At 32.3% G+C, this 14,459-nt stretch overlaps 1 protein-coding gene across 2 annotated transcripts in view; it reads right to left on the bottom strand.

Annotated features, from left to right (window-relative positions):
* Positions 1-886: 886 nt before the first annotated feature.
* Positions 887-14,459, bottom strand: part of ARL13B (ADP ribosylation factor like GTPase 13B) — a 43,493-nt gene continuing 29,920 nt past the window's right edge. Inside the window, exons 7-12 of one of the 2 annotated variants that reach the window (XM_015822359.1) lie at positions 12,423-12,537; positions 8,069-8,324; positions 7,579-7,695; positions 6,462-6,530; positions 5,079-5,121; positions 1,199-1,262 (exon numbers count right to left, since the gene is read on the bottom strand). In XM_015822359.1, the coding sequence (XP_015677845.1) occupies positions 5,114-5,121; positions 6,462-6,530; positions 7,579-7,695; positions 8,069-8,324; positions 12,423-12,537 (565 nt within the window). In that variant the 3' untranslated portion in view covers positions 1,199-1,262; positions 5,079-5,113. Of the gene's footprint in view, positions 1,263-5,078; positions 5,122-6,461; positions 6,531-7,578; positions 7,696-8,068; positions 8,325-12,422; positions 12,538-14,459 lie in introns of both variants that reach the window. The other variant, XM_015822358.1, reaches the window with a different exon arrangement.

A 14,459-nucleotide genomic window follows, 5' to 3' on the forward strand; every position in this document is an offset into this window, starting at 1 on the left:
TTTTTAGAAATGTTCACTGTTAGAATAATGTTATTTTCAATTATTAATAACTGAAGCCATAATAAATATTCAGGGGAGAAAGATACCTTTTTATATAAACATTTTCATTTATTTCAGCATATATGGAACCCCAACCTAATAGGGAAATATGTTTGCATGAATGAAGTAAAAATTTGAATTCAAAGCCAAAAACGTGGCTTGAATTGTGCAGGAATATGAACTTTGCATCTGCCTACTACTCTTTAAAACAGCTAAGCTTGCCACATAAGCCTGGGAGAAGATACATTTGTTACATTTGGTGAAAGGAGATGTAATTCAATTCTACTTCTGCTTACTTTAAAGCGAACCACAGCCCTAGTTCTCCAATTCATAAGTTCACATCTTCCCAAAATGAAATAAGTACTGCAAGAGAAGTGGCCATGAATATCAAACTCTATACAGTAATTGAAGGATATTTATTTATATCCTTTGGAAAGTCAAAAAGTTCCCTTTCCCTCTAGCTGCAAGAACACAAAATTAATGGTCACAATGAACGCCAGAAGTGCTGTTTCCCATCAAGGAAAACATGAATATAGTTTCCTTCCAACACATATTTCTTTTTGGTGGATCAGGAACAAGATAAAACAACATAATTAACAATTAGGCAAACTGTGATTCAAATCACACACAAATATATTGCTTTTCCCAAAAAAAATGTAGTAGATACTTATGAATATAGGTAGGCATTTTAGTATGTCAAAATAGTTCTGCTGACCAAATAATTTCTTAAAAACAAATAAAATACTATAAAAATATATCAAAATGTTTAAATGTATAATTCACATCTTCCCCTTTTGAACATGCGTGTACTTTTAAAAAAACTCTTGAAGAGTTGAATATAGAAAAATATTTAGCCAAACTGAAAGCATGTATATGCATAACCAAGTTGAGTTTGGTTGTCATTTCTTTTGCAAGAATTCTGCTTGTGAGTTTTCTTGTTCCATGTCAACTTTGAAGAGCAGCTGGTAAATTGAGGAAGCAGAATTGTTAACCTTTAGAAGTAACATCCTTACCAGGAATCCCAATGTAATCTTGGTGCCTTGCCCAGCAACTTATAGGAATAGCAGGTATCTCTTCAAAAAAGAAAGCAATGTCTAATGTAATGTTATTTTAGATTCCTCTTGAAAGCTGCAAAATGATGACTAGTTAAGAAATGACACCATGCATATCGCTGTTAGGTCTTTGATGCATAGCAAGTGGTGGCAATGGCTTTCCATAGAAATCTAAAGCAAATTAGAAAAGAAACCAAATTAACAATTAACCCAACTATTTTGAATTGAACAGAAAAAAAGGCATGGAATTCTCTGATTTTATATGCATATAGAAATCTTTAGGTTTCATCTGATAATTACAATTCTATCTTGCGCAAAATTTATATACTGAAAAATACATGCTTATCGGTTTCAGTCTTTTTTTAAAAAATAATTGTCATTCCTTCTGGCTGTACTTTTATTTTCAGAATGACTTGAAAAAGAGAAACATTAAACACTCAAAAAACAGTTTTAGAATTACAAATACTCACCCACAACTACTCTAATCCTAGACATACAAACAAATATAGAGGACCTTGTTCCCAACTGGTACAAATTAATTATGTTGAAAAAAGAAGGAATTATTAGTTAAATATAATAAGAACAATCTAAGTTAACTGATACCAAATGGCTAATATTCTTTATATATATAAAATCCCTGTTACTGCCACTCTCAATCCACCTTATGTTTCATAGATAATATATTGATCAAATCAGTCAGAATACAGAAAATAAAAGGAATAATTTCAGAGGATTATTTCTATTAAGAAGCATCTGACTTCTCTTCTTTTTCCCTATTTCCCCAACCAACATTGAGGATTTAAAGTAGATATAAACACCAGTGATTTGGAGGTGTGAATAGCAGATTGCACAGAGTTGCGAAACCAAATATCCTAAGATTTTTATGACAATGTATTTTTTAATATAAGCAGAATGTCAAAGGGGAAAATAAGACAAATATCAAATTACTAAACCACATTACAGCAGAACAGAAACATCCATTTTTTAAAAAAAAATCAGGCAAGCTTAGAATATGCAAAATTATAAAGCTATAAAAAGATACTGGATGCTTTCAGAGGAGACAGTACAGGACGTTACACTGGTTATATTCACCAGTTTTTAAGGATTTTTTTACTTTTAGCTGTGCTNTTCCAGCAAGCGGACCTGACCTAGGGTGGATTTTACATTGGGTTTTAAATATTCGGAAGACGCAACATTAAAATTCGGTTTAATTTGGTTTTAAGGGGGGGATTGTATATATGTTCTGGTTTTAAATATGTTGTGCGCCGCCCTGAGTCCCTGTCGGGAGAAGGGCGGCATATAAATTAAATAAAATAAATAAAATAAATAAATAAATTGATCAAATCAGTCAGAATACAGAAAATAAAAGGAATAATTTCAGAGGATTATTTCTATTAAGAAGCATCTGACTTCTCTTCTTTTTCCCTATTTCCCCAACCAACATTGAGGATTTAAAGTAGATATAAACATCAGTGATTTGGAGGTGTGAATAGCAGATTGCACAGAGTTCCGAAACCAAATATCCTAAGATTTTTATGACAATGTATTTTTTAATATAAGCAGAATGTCAAAGAGGAAAATAAGACAAATATCAAATTACTAAACCACATTACAGCAGAACAGAAACATCCATTTTTTTTAAAAAAAATTAAAAGACATACATCAGGCAGGCTTAGAATATGCAAAATTATAAAGCTATAAAAAGATACTGGATCCTTTCAGAGGAGACAGAACAGGACGTTACACTGGTTATATTCACCAGTTTTTAAGGATTTTTTTTACTTTTAGCTGTGCTGACTATAGATTTGTAAGTCTTATCTATTGAAACATCATATTTTGCTTTAGTTTATCAAAACTCCTTCCTCTCCAGATGTAAATGGATAATTAATGTTATCTGTTAATACTGTTTAAGCTCTACAGAGGGAAAACCTATGCAATTTCAACCTGTTGCAAGGTATTAAGATATGTTTTTATTTATTTTGTATGGTATTAATACAATATTTCCTATATATTTTCTATAAATCAAAAATACTTCAAGTGAAGAGTTGGATTACATAATACAACTAATTTGGTTACAAATCCTTACAAGAATAATATTCTAAAACAAAAAGATCCTTTTTTATAGAAGAGAACTGCTGAATCAGACCAAAGACTCTCTTAGTCCAGCATTTTGTTTATCTGGCCAACCTATGCTCCTGCAGTGCATAGAAGCAGGAGGTAGAGACATTCAATCAACCTGCTGATGCTCTTCAGCAACTTGTATTTGAAAGCATGCACCACCAGCTGAGAGATAACATTTAGTCTTCAGAGCTAATGGCCCTTGATAGCATTGTCCTTCATGATGTTTGAATCCACTCCCTTTAAAAGCCACTCAAATTACTGGACATCACATTTGCAATACTGAATTCCAAAAATTTGTCATGTGTTGTGTGTAAGAAGTACTTTTTCCAAAACTTCCAGTCAGGTTCACAGTATGATTCCCAGACTTAAGGTTTTAATAAAGGGAGAAAAACTCCCCTTCACTTTCTCCACCCCATGCATGATATTATTATATACTTCAACTGTTAACTTACTCCCCTGTCACTTACTCCCCTGTCACTTACTCCCCTGTCACTTTCTCTAAGCTAAAAATGTTCTACATTTTCTCATAAGGAAGGTGTTCAAGAGCCTAGTAGTTTTGATTGCCATCATCTTCACTTTTCCCAGAAAATATTATAGTCTTTTTTTTAAATGTGCCAACCAAATTCTCCACAGTATTCCAGATGCAACTAGACCAAATTACTATAAAGGAATGACAATGTTTTCAATTTTATTTTCAGTCTCTTTTCTAATGATTTTGCCTTTTCACAGCTGACACATATGACTGGAACTTATGGCCGTCCCGGTATCTGCAGTCAAACTGATATGCTTTGCCACTGACATACATCTACAATTGTTGCAGTGTCTCATGGCCATAAAATAACCATTGTGACCATCACAGCCAGTTTCTGACAAACAAGGTTAACAGGGGAGCTGGCAGTAAGTTGCAAATCACAATCAAGTGACATCACATTTAACCTTGGGTGATTTGCTTAATGACTGCAGCAAAGCTGATGTCATGTCAGGTGCAGTCATGATGTTACACTGCTTAATGATAAAGTTGCAGTTCTTTAGGGAAGATTACCTGTATCTAATAATTCTAGAATTTGGAATTGTGGCTCCCCTATTCTGTTGCTAGATTTATCCTGATATTTAATATTCTGGAGGTAAGGGGTCATTGTGCTGTTTCCCCACTATAGTTTCCTGAAAATTGCCCTGTTCCTTTTGCCTGCCTGATTAGAATTTCCCAACTGCCTCTCCTTTTTCTAAAGATTCATGGCTGAAATTGATCTCTTGGTCAAGGAATGCAACTTCACTTAAAAGCTGATCTAAACTTAAATATAATTTTATTTAAAAACAACATAAAGAATTATAAAACTATAGAAAACTATAAAACTATAGAAAAATACTTAAGGAAGAATAAAATTTTGGGAATATTTGTCCTTTTTTTTAAAGGCCTAAATTATAGAAAAGTGCAATTATGAACTAAAATTCTAAAATTCTAGTAATTATTCACTTTAGTTTCTAAACTAGAGTCAGTGGTATATAATAATCCCAATAAATCCAGATAAACAGTACTCAAGTGATGTATCTCTTTCACCATCTCAAATTAAAGTTGCCATGTATTCAAATGAAATACAAGAATTGAAAGAAGTATGTGCAAAATTATAAGCAATTGTATTCTTTGAGTTAAAATCAAAGCTTATAGGAAATATCTCATCTGTACAGCTTCAGAAACTTGATTTACAACTTGCAATCAGAACTATTTCTTGCATAACAATAATTCTATGCCACTTTTTAAGAAAAATATTGTACAATGAATGACAACTTTTAACTCCAGTTACAATCAGGCCCATAGTTAAGAGCAAAAAGATTATAATCAGATAACATGGCCCTTCTCCTCCCTACCTCTTTTCTCTGTCCTTTCTCTCATTTTCTTTTCTTTATACTCCTTAAAAAGAAATATGGATAGTAAACAAACTGTTGAAAATTATATTGTTGTCTATTACAAAGGAAATCAATTTATGTACAAAATATAGATTTTATGAATGTATAAATTCTCCATACATCTTTCTAATCTAGAGAAGCAAAACTTGAACATCTTGGTTATCATTTTACAACTCTTCCAAAAGTTGCTACTTCATAAATTTTAATACAAAAGAAGGGGGGAAAATGAAATATATAGAGCTCACCATGTTAACTGCAATTAATTAACTAATTTTAAATGCATTTAACCATAGCTGAAATAAAATTTAGTTTTTGTCTAACTGTGTCCTTTTGTTTTTTTGAAGTATGACCTTAGGTATTCCATTCAAAGGTAAAATATAGCCCTTAGCTAGAGAAAGTTGGATAACTATGATCTAGTTTAATATTACATGCTCTGAGAAGCAGATCAAACCAGCATGCCAGGCATTAGTCTTTTTCAGTGTTATTGCTCAAGATCATTTTAGAGGTCCTGGAATTGAACAGCAACCATATATATGACATATGTTCTATCACTGAACAATGCCATCTTGTCAAAACAGAAAACATTTCCAATGGTTTTACAAGTATTTACCTAAAATGATACAAATACTTTGAAAATGAAACAATACTTATTAACAATAACTCTTATCCTCAGTGAAGAGGTTATTATAAATCAGAATCTACTAGAAAAGAACTAAAACCTTCCACGTGCTATTAAAAAGATTAATAACAAAATTATATTTTAGAAAACCATATGATAATAAAAACTCTATGTACTTACAAATCCTTTCTATATATTCACATAAGTAAGTTAGGCACACAGTGGCTTTCTGCCTAATTAACTCATAAAAATCCCCCCTTCTACTGAACCTTTTAAAATTCAGCAACTGATTAACTGTGTTTAAGTTTCAATATTTATAGGCATTAAGAAGAGAAAGAATAAAGATTGTGTGAATGCTTGTCTGCTCAGAAGATACTTTTCTCCTATTTCATGTGTGATCTTCGATATTTCTTAAAATCTATTTATAGCAATTCATAGCAGACCTTGCATGGATATGATCCTATGCACTTTAATGTGTTCTATTTTTTCCCTGTGAGCAATATATAACTACATGACCACCTCAATAAGCAACAGATTTGTCCTGAAGCAAAGACAATGAAATAAAATTATTAACAAGATTCCATTTACATATAGTTAAAGAGAAAAACAAGGAGTGAAAATTATGGATTGTTCTTAAAGAAGCACCAAATTATTCAAAATGAAAGAAATAAGCCAATATGCAAAATAAAATATATGTTGCTAAGGTCAAATTCCTCTGAAATTACCATTATGATGAGTTTCACCAAGGGGGTCAAGTTTTCGAATTCTGTTAACTTTTGGTGTTTCCCATCCAACTGCAAAAATATATACATATATCAAACAGTAATTATATAATCAACAATTCTGATAAAGCAAATATTCATCTATGTACATGGAGAAAATCTCAAGCTACTAATAAAACCAGAACTTTTATTACTGATGTGCATGGTAGACATATTGGGGTAGAAGTTAATTTGCGTAGGATTAAGACTCTGATATTGAAAATTTATCCCTCAGATGTGGATAAAGGCATAACATTTAATAAACAAACAAATAAAACAATATTCTATAAAGGTCTCCCCCCCCCCCCCAAAAAAAATAAACAATAAAATGAGACGAAAATATGTTTCGTTTCCAATGGAAGTAAAAGTTTTGTTCTGTTCTTTCGCTCTCTAATTCATTTGAGGAATAAGGCATCGTTCCTTCTTATATAGCCAGGGCTTTTTTTTTTCACTTGCCATGTAAATTTCTAGGATGGAATATTTAACAGACCTTGGGAGCCCAGAAGTTACAAAAAACAAAGCAGAGAATAAACAGTGTCATTTCTAACAGAGAGAGTCCAGGGAACAGAGGAAAGCATGAGAAAGAGATTCAGAGTAAAACCGCCTTACCAATGTATGTTATGTGTGAGAATTATTTAGTAAGCTTTCAAGATTCTGTAATAACACTCTATTAGCAATAAATATGTTTCCAGAAATTCAAACGGTTCTTGTTTTCTGAGTTTGGGAACCATAATCTGGAAAGATCTTTATTGCAATTTGGGTGATATAACAGAATCATGAAACTTATAAAAATAACTTCCCCCCATAAGTTATATGTAGTATAATTAAGGCAGAGTTACTCTAAATCTCTTTCTTATGTTTTTATTTTCCCCTGGACTTTCTTCTGCATTACCCTTGTCTCTCCTTTGTTCTCTCATTGCCTCCTTTATGTTCCCAAAATCTGTTAGGCTTTTCATCACAATATTTAACAGTGCCATATACTTACTATACATATCTTTTCTTTTGAAATACTTCATGTGAAATTGTGTTATTCATGTGTTCAAGACCTCAACTTTTAAAAACTGATGCACACTGTACTCACCTGGTGTATGTGTTGCTATTGGAGTAGGAAGGGGGGAAACAATTTCCTCTGTATTGACCGGTTCAACTCGATGGTTTCTTTTTAATTTTAGTTTCTTTGCTTTCTTTTTACTGTTTTCTAAATCAAATATAAATAAAACCACTGATGTTACATGAAAAAATTGAACTGCAATTAGAAAACATCTGTGCTTACATAAAGACAGATTTTAATCAGAGCATGCAACTTTATTTGTAATAAGCACACAGTTCTTACTTAATTATGTATACATAATGTTCAGTTAAGACTATATATTCATGATAGACTACTGGAATTTAAGTTTGTCAGTTAATAAAAAAAAATCTATCAATTGTTTGGCAGTTCATTAGGTTTTCCTAGTCCGTTTTAAAAAGGTTGCCTAACTGCTATATTCTCCTTTCCCTCCAAGCTCAAACTTTGAACTGAACTTTTGAAATTGGCTGGCAACAGCATTTACAAATTCTTATCAGTCTACCTGTTCCTGGATTCAAAGTGGCATTATCACCAGAGTCAAGACTTTCTGAGATGTGCTGATCATTCTCATCTTCGTGTTCCATTTGTTGTGTTAGTGCAGATTTATAGTTTTCTATCAGTCTCTGTTCGTTGGATTGCTCACTGTTCAGACTCTGAACATCTATTATCTCCTGATTTGTTTTAGGTTTCAAGGCAATAGCAATCTTTTCATTCTCTTCCCTTTGCCTCTTCTTCTCTTTTTCAATTTTCTTTTCATTCTAACAAAATACAGAAGAAAATGCCATTTACTACAGCAGCATTTCAAGTGTTAGTTGGGGAGGAGTTAATGTCAACAACAAATCAGAGGACACTCTAAAAGAATTACTGAAATACATTTCATACATTAACTTTACAAACTGTTTTATACATTATTATGGATTTATATCAGGCACTAAATCAAGATTTTTTATAAAACTGCACTTTCAAATTGTAGGAGATCTTTTTTTTTTCACAATAACTTTGCAAATAGTGCAAACACACACACACACACACACACACACACTATCATGGCCAGCCTATGATCAATATATATGTCTTATACTAGCCTTTCCTACTGGATTATATATCATCAATAATATAAAATAATATTCAATTTCATATAATGGAACCTCTAATTAATATTCAGCTCTTCTAAGAAAACTGCTTATATAACTACATTTTAATTGCTTTAAATTTCAGGTGTTTGAAATTTTACTGTGCAAATATTCTCAATGACCTTAGTTCAGTTTATATGAGCATATGGATTTCTATGCAATTTTAGTGACATATTGCAATGGATAATGGATTTAAAAATGAAATAAAGCTTTTCCCCCCGTGGAGAGTATTAAGCCTTTAATTACTTATATTGATTCTGATACCATGGCAGCTTTTTTCAAATTCTGAACTATTATTCCAAGAAATTAATTGAAAAGACATCAATTATAAAACTTGGTACCCTTTAAGATTGCTATCTTTTGATTGATTATGTGTCATCAAGTTTGTATTGACTCTTCACAATCATGTAAATAGATTTTCTCCAAGAGAACCATCTCTAATCTGGTCCTTCATCCTTCAGGTCTTTCATCCATGTTCTGCCCCCACTGCTGAAATTCAATTCAACCACCCTGCTACTGGCTGTCCTTTTCTCTTTGCTTCTCTTTGCATCAAGTGTCCAAAGTATTACAATTTGAGTCTGACCATTTTTGCTTTAAATGAGAAACTCTTCTGTTCAATGAACAATATCTGCACCATTCTGATTGTTGTATTATAAGCACATCCTGGCATCTAAATATATTTTCCAAGTCTTTTGATTCTACTCTACCAAATGTTAGTCTGTGGCATATTTCTTGACTATTGACTCCTTTACTGTTGATGGTTCAATTATTATATATTATGTATAGTTGTATTTTCAGCTATGAGAATAGTGCCATCACTATTGATGTTTCTTCAGTTTTAAAATACACTCATATTCTTCAAATCCAGTTTGCCTTAATATATACTCTGCATATACACTGATTTATTTAAAAGGGAAAAGCATCCTTTGACAGCCTGGATCCAATCTGCTTTGCCATATGGCTTTCTGACCCTTTAATAAATTTTGCATCAGGAAAATAAAATGTTCTGGTGTTCCTATTTTTATAAACACATTCCACAGTTTGAAGTAATCAATACAATCAAAAGCATTTCTATAATCAATGAAAAATATACTGATAGTTTTTTTGTATTCTTTGGCTCTCTCAATTACCCAGCATGAATTAGCAATATGACATATTTTCCTCAATTTTTTCTGAAGTCAACTTGAACATCTGGAATCCTTTCATAAATGAAAGTACCAAAATAAATGCAAATCATTTGTGAATATTGATCCACTGATGCTTTTTTATGATTTTTTTTTTTGCTTTATTGATAATCAGGAAACTGATTGCCATTATATGAGAAAAATTGGCAGGAAAAGGCATTCTGCTTTGTATTTCTTTATAAGCAGTTGGAGGTGTTGTTCATGTCAGCAAAGAATTAAAAGATCAAAGACATCAAGAAAGACATTGAAGGAAGAGATCCACAAAGAAATAGATATATACAGTAGAAAATATCAGCAACAGCAAGTAGAATCTAGAAGGAAGGATTTGGAGTGTATTTGTTGATAAAACAATTGGACAGCAGGGGTGAAAGAATCCTTACAGGAGAAACAGCTCAAGAGCTGTAACAGAGTAGAGAAGCAAATAAGATACCAGAATCCTAGAACTATGAAATAATTATTTTTTTTGTCTTCTGCTTCCAGGAAGGGGATCCTTAAGGACAGAATATCAAGTAAAAGTTTATCTAAGCTATCTAGAAAGAGGAATTAATATAAAAAACCCATTTGTTAGGTTTAGAAATTGCCTATATCTATTGAAACAGCTGAAAAAGTTCTAACAGTTGAAGCAATTAAGGAATTTCAAGGCAGCTCTGTAAATAAATGCATATTTATTTATCTCAATGAAGGGGATGGAGGTTAAGAGTGATATATAAATAAATATTAAATTGCTGATTTAGACTTGTAATCAAGAACTCATACATGCACATATACAGGATAGGTAAGGGCACTGCGACTGAACACTAATCAAATAAATTACTCACTGTATTACTCATTGTATTATAATATAGAATATACTTTATTTGGCTTCCAGTTCTCTGCATTGTTCAGAACTATTTTATCCTTTTCCACACCACAACATATGGTGGTGGCAATGGATACAGTAGGCAGCCGTTAATGTAAAAGAAAAGTAATTTAATGAAATAATTTTTTAAAATTGGCCCTGCCATACAAAAATTAGTTATGTAATTAATCTTGCCTTAATAGTATCTGGGTCCATACACATCTGTTCATTTCTGGTAGTAGCAAAGAAACAAGAAACCACTGAAAATATGAAGGCACTGAGAGTGGTGCGAATCCTGTTATGAGAGGAATAAAATTCTTGGGGGGAAAAGTATTTAAGTTATGCCAAAAAAACCAAGAATAGGACAGAAATTAGACAAAAAATTAGACAAGACAGATTGGAGAAAAAATGATCAGAAAAGAGGATTCATTTGGGGTAACTGAAAGAAATAATAGTGGTACATAATTATAGCTATAACTACTCCAGGAATGGGAGTAAGATCTTCTTCCTCATCTCATAATAAAGGCCTCAAAATATTAAAATCCCCAAATTAACAAAAGGAAAAACATAGACAAGTTTTTGGAATATATGATACAGAACAACATTTATAAAGCCCAAGCAGGAATTGGAAAGTTGGGTTAGCAACCAGCTTTATATGAAAGGTCCAAAGAACTTACTTAAGTTTACCATAACAGATTGTAATAAAGCAAAAGTTACAATATTACACTGATACAATGTAACAAGGTATGCATATTGTATATGTGCATTAGCTACGCATATTCAATATGCAATGTGGAGTCCTATTCAAGCCATATAAAAATACCACCTATCGACAAGTAATTATGCAGCAGAAAAGACTGATGATTATTTGCCCACCTACAGGAGTAAGAAGGCATAGAAAAACTAGGTAGTTGTTCAAATCAAGCCATGGAAACAAGAAGCCCAAAATTAGAGGAAGCTTAAAAAATTACAGAGAAAACAATTAGAGGAGGCCAGTACTAGAAAAGACAGCAGAAAGCCAAGATTAAAATTTAAAAGGATTACACATCTGGCAAAGTGTATGGCCTGTATCCGTACAAGAGAAGGTCAAAAAAGTTTAATGCCTCTTAATCTCAACAACCTATCAAAGGTAGAAGGAACAGTTCTAGTATAGGTGAGTGAAATCAATCCCTTGTATTTTTCCAAAACACATGAGAGACCAAAGGGCCTTCTAGATACAAGTAGCAACCTAACATTAGTGCAGCCTTATCTTACATGAAGCATTCCCAGAGTAGAAATAGAAGTTCTCGTGTGTTTGGGAAAAATACAAGTTACTTTAGTTATAGCCATATAAAAACTAAAAAGTATCTCAAAATAAATTTTGATATAGATTTATCTAAATACTCTATTATGTAGCAATGGGTTCAAATTTCCCAATATGTCATAATTAGTTATCAAGCAAGCAAAAGGAGCTAGTAGGGAGGCAAGCATAGCAGTTATTAATAACAAAAATCTAAATAAGAGGAACAAAAAATAAAATAGAAAGCAAAGGAAAAAAATAAATAACCACTAGTATCAAATCACACAAAGAAAAGGAAAAAGGGGGTCAAATATAAAAGAAAGGAATTTGAATTTGTTTCAAAACCACAATACTGGCTAAAGCACTCATGAACAATGAATTGATTTGTCACAAACATTTTCCACAGGTGGCTGCTTCAATACCTGACTGATTACAGCTGATATGGGCTGAAATGGGTTTCCAGTTACAAGCTCAGAGTCTTCTTCATCCAAAATGCTCTTTCCTTCCCGTTCACTTTCTTCTCTCTCTTTCTGTTCTCTGATTATTTTTAAGAAAAAAAGATACATATTTTGAATCAACTAAAATTAAAAATTCTTAGAATATTACAAATATTGAAAACAGTTCACATGCTTTATATCAAAATGTAGTAAAGTGTGATTGATGAACTTTTAAAAGATGGATGTGAAGTTGAAAAAACTGACCTGAAGTCAAACAATCAATGTGAAAACCTGTTTACAATTCTTCTATTAGAATAACCTAGCTTTCATTAATTTACTGAAGTATATCTTCTGTTCTGCCTTTAAAGCAAAGGGTTAAAATCAAAACCCAATTCAACAGAAAGAAATAATTATATATTTCCTATACCAAGATAATAAAAATATGCATTATTTGCCTGATTGTTTGACCTAAATTTGTATTTTTTTTTAAATTTATTATATGAATTTCTGCATAACTGAAAAGATGGAAATACCAAGGAATTACCAGTTCTACATATATTGTAAATGTAAAATAAATAAATAATTGCAGATTTTTAAGTTAGTGAGTGTTCTTTTCAGGAATAAGATATATACTATTTCCCCCATAATCTGGTATGCTGGCTAAAAGCGTACCTCAGTACTTTTCTAGTTAGCTAAAAGAAAACTTAAACATAGTGAAGAGTCACTAAGAAATCCCTATCAGTTTCCATTTATCTCAATAATAAAACTAGTCCAATTTCCCATTCTGAGCTTTTAAGTCATTTTATCTGTTCTTGTTTGGTTAGAGCTGAAAAACACTGTTATGATTCATGTCCTATTTACTCCTCTGTTATGGAACATGCCTCTTCTCACATATTGCCAAATCTGATTTCATTTTGTTCTCTTACCACCATTCTAGCAATGGGCAGATTTGATGTACTTGGCCTTGGTCTGCAGTTGGAGGATTTGAGCACTACTATGCTTTTACCAGCCTCTATACGTATATCCTAGCTGTCAGAGGACTACTGATGGTGCTGATTGTTGTCAAGTCTGTCTGCCATTGCTATGATTCAAATTCAAATTCCTTTCTTTTATATTTGACCCTTCTTTCCTTTTCTTTGTGTGATTTGATACTAGTGGTTATTTTTTTTCCCTTTGCTTTCTATTTTGAGAGGTCCAGGTGATCATCACAGTTGGCCATGTTTGTTGGAAAAGGAGAAGCTGCTAAAGTATCCCTAGCTTGGCCTGGTCCATATCAGGCTGACTCTAATACCATTCAGTCAGTTTTGGCACAGTAAGTACCTGATGATAAGATGCTAGAGTCACCTACATAATTTCATACTTCTTTTGCAGCCTCTCCAATTATATATCCCCATTTTTATGTTTTAAATTTTATTGGTTATTCTTAGCTTTTAAGCATAAAGAAAGTCATTATTCCTCTTAAAAGACAAAGCTAAAGAATGGGGGGGGGGACCAGAATTCTATCCACTGGCTAGAAAGAAGTATTAAGTTTTCCTGCTAGAAGTGGCAGACGTAGCCTTTTTTAAACTCCATCTGAACAAGTTAACACATGTATTAAATTGTTAAAAACAAACATTTGTAACTAAATATTTCCATCAAAAGTTGAACGTATAGATGGTAAGTTGCTTTCTTTTTTGGCTATAATTCAAATATAATATCAAATTATGACAAATTCTGCATGCTCTCTCAGAATCTGGGACAAATTACTCAAAGTTAGCATGAAATGAGAAAATATTAATAAAGATTAACCACAGTAGCTATACTGTAGGAAAAATGCATTTTTCTCTTTCTACCAATCTGAAGTACCCACTTTTACAAATCCTTCAGAGTATCTAAACTAACTTTCCCCAACCAGGCATCCACAAAGTATGGTGTTAAAGCCCATAATTTCTAGCCAATGACAAAACTGTCTTAGGGTTCAACAAAGCTGATGAGCACCAGGTATGATTCTGGATCTTATTGCTTGCCTTGAATAAACAATGG

This window comes from Protobothrops mucrosquamatus, unplaced genomic scaffold (assembly GCF_001527695.2).
Source record: "Protobothrops mucrosquamatus isolate PMUCROS unplaced genomic scaffold, P.Mucros_1.0 scaffold1532, whole genome shotgun sequence".
NCBI lineage: Eukaryota > Metazoa > Chordata > Lepidosauria > Squamata > Viperidae > Protobothrops > Protobothrops mucrosquamatus.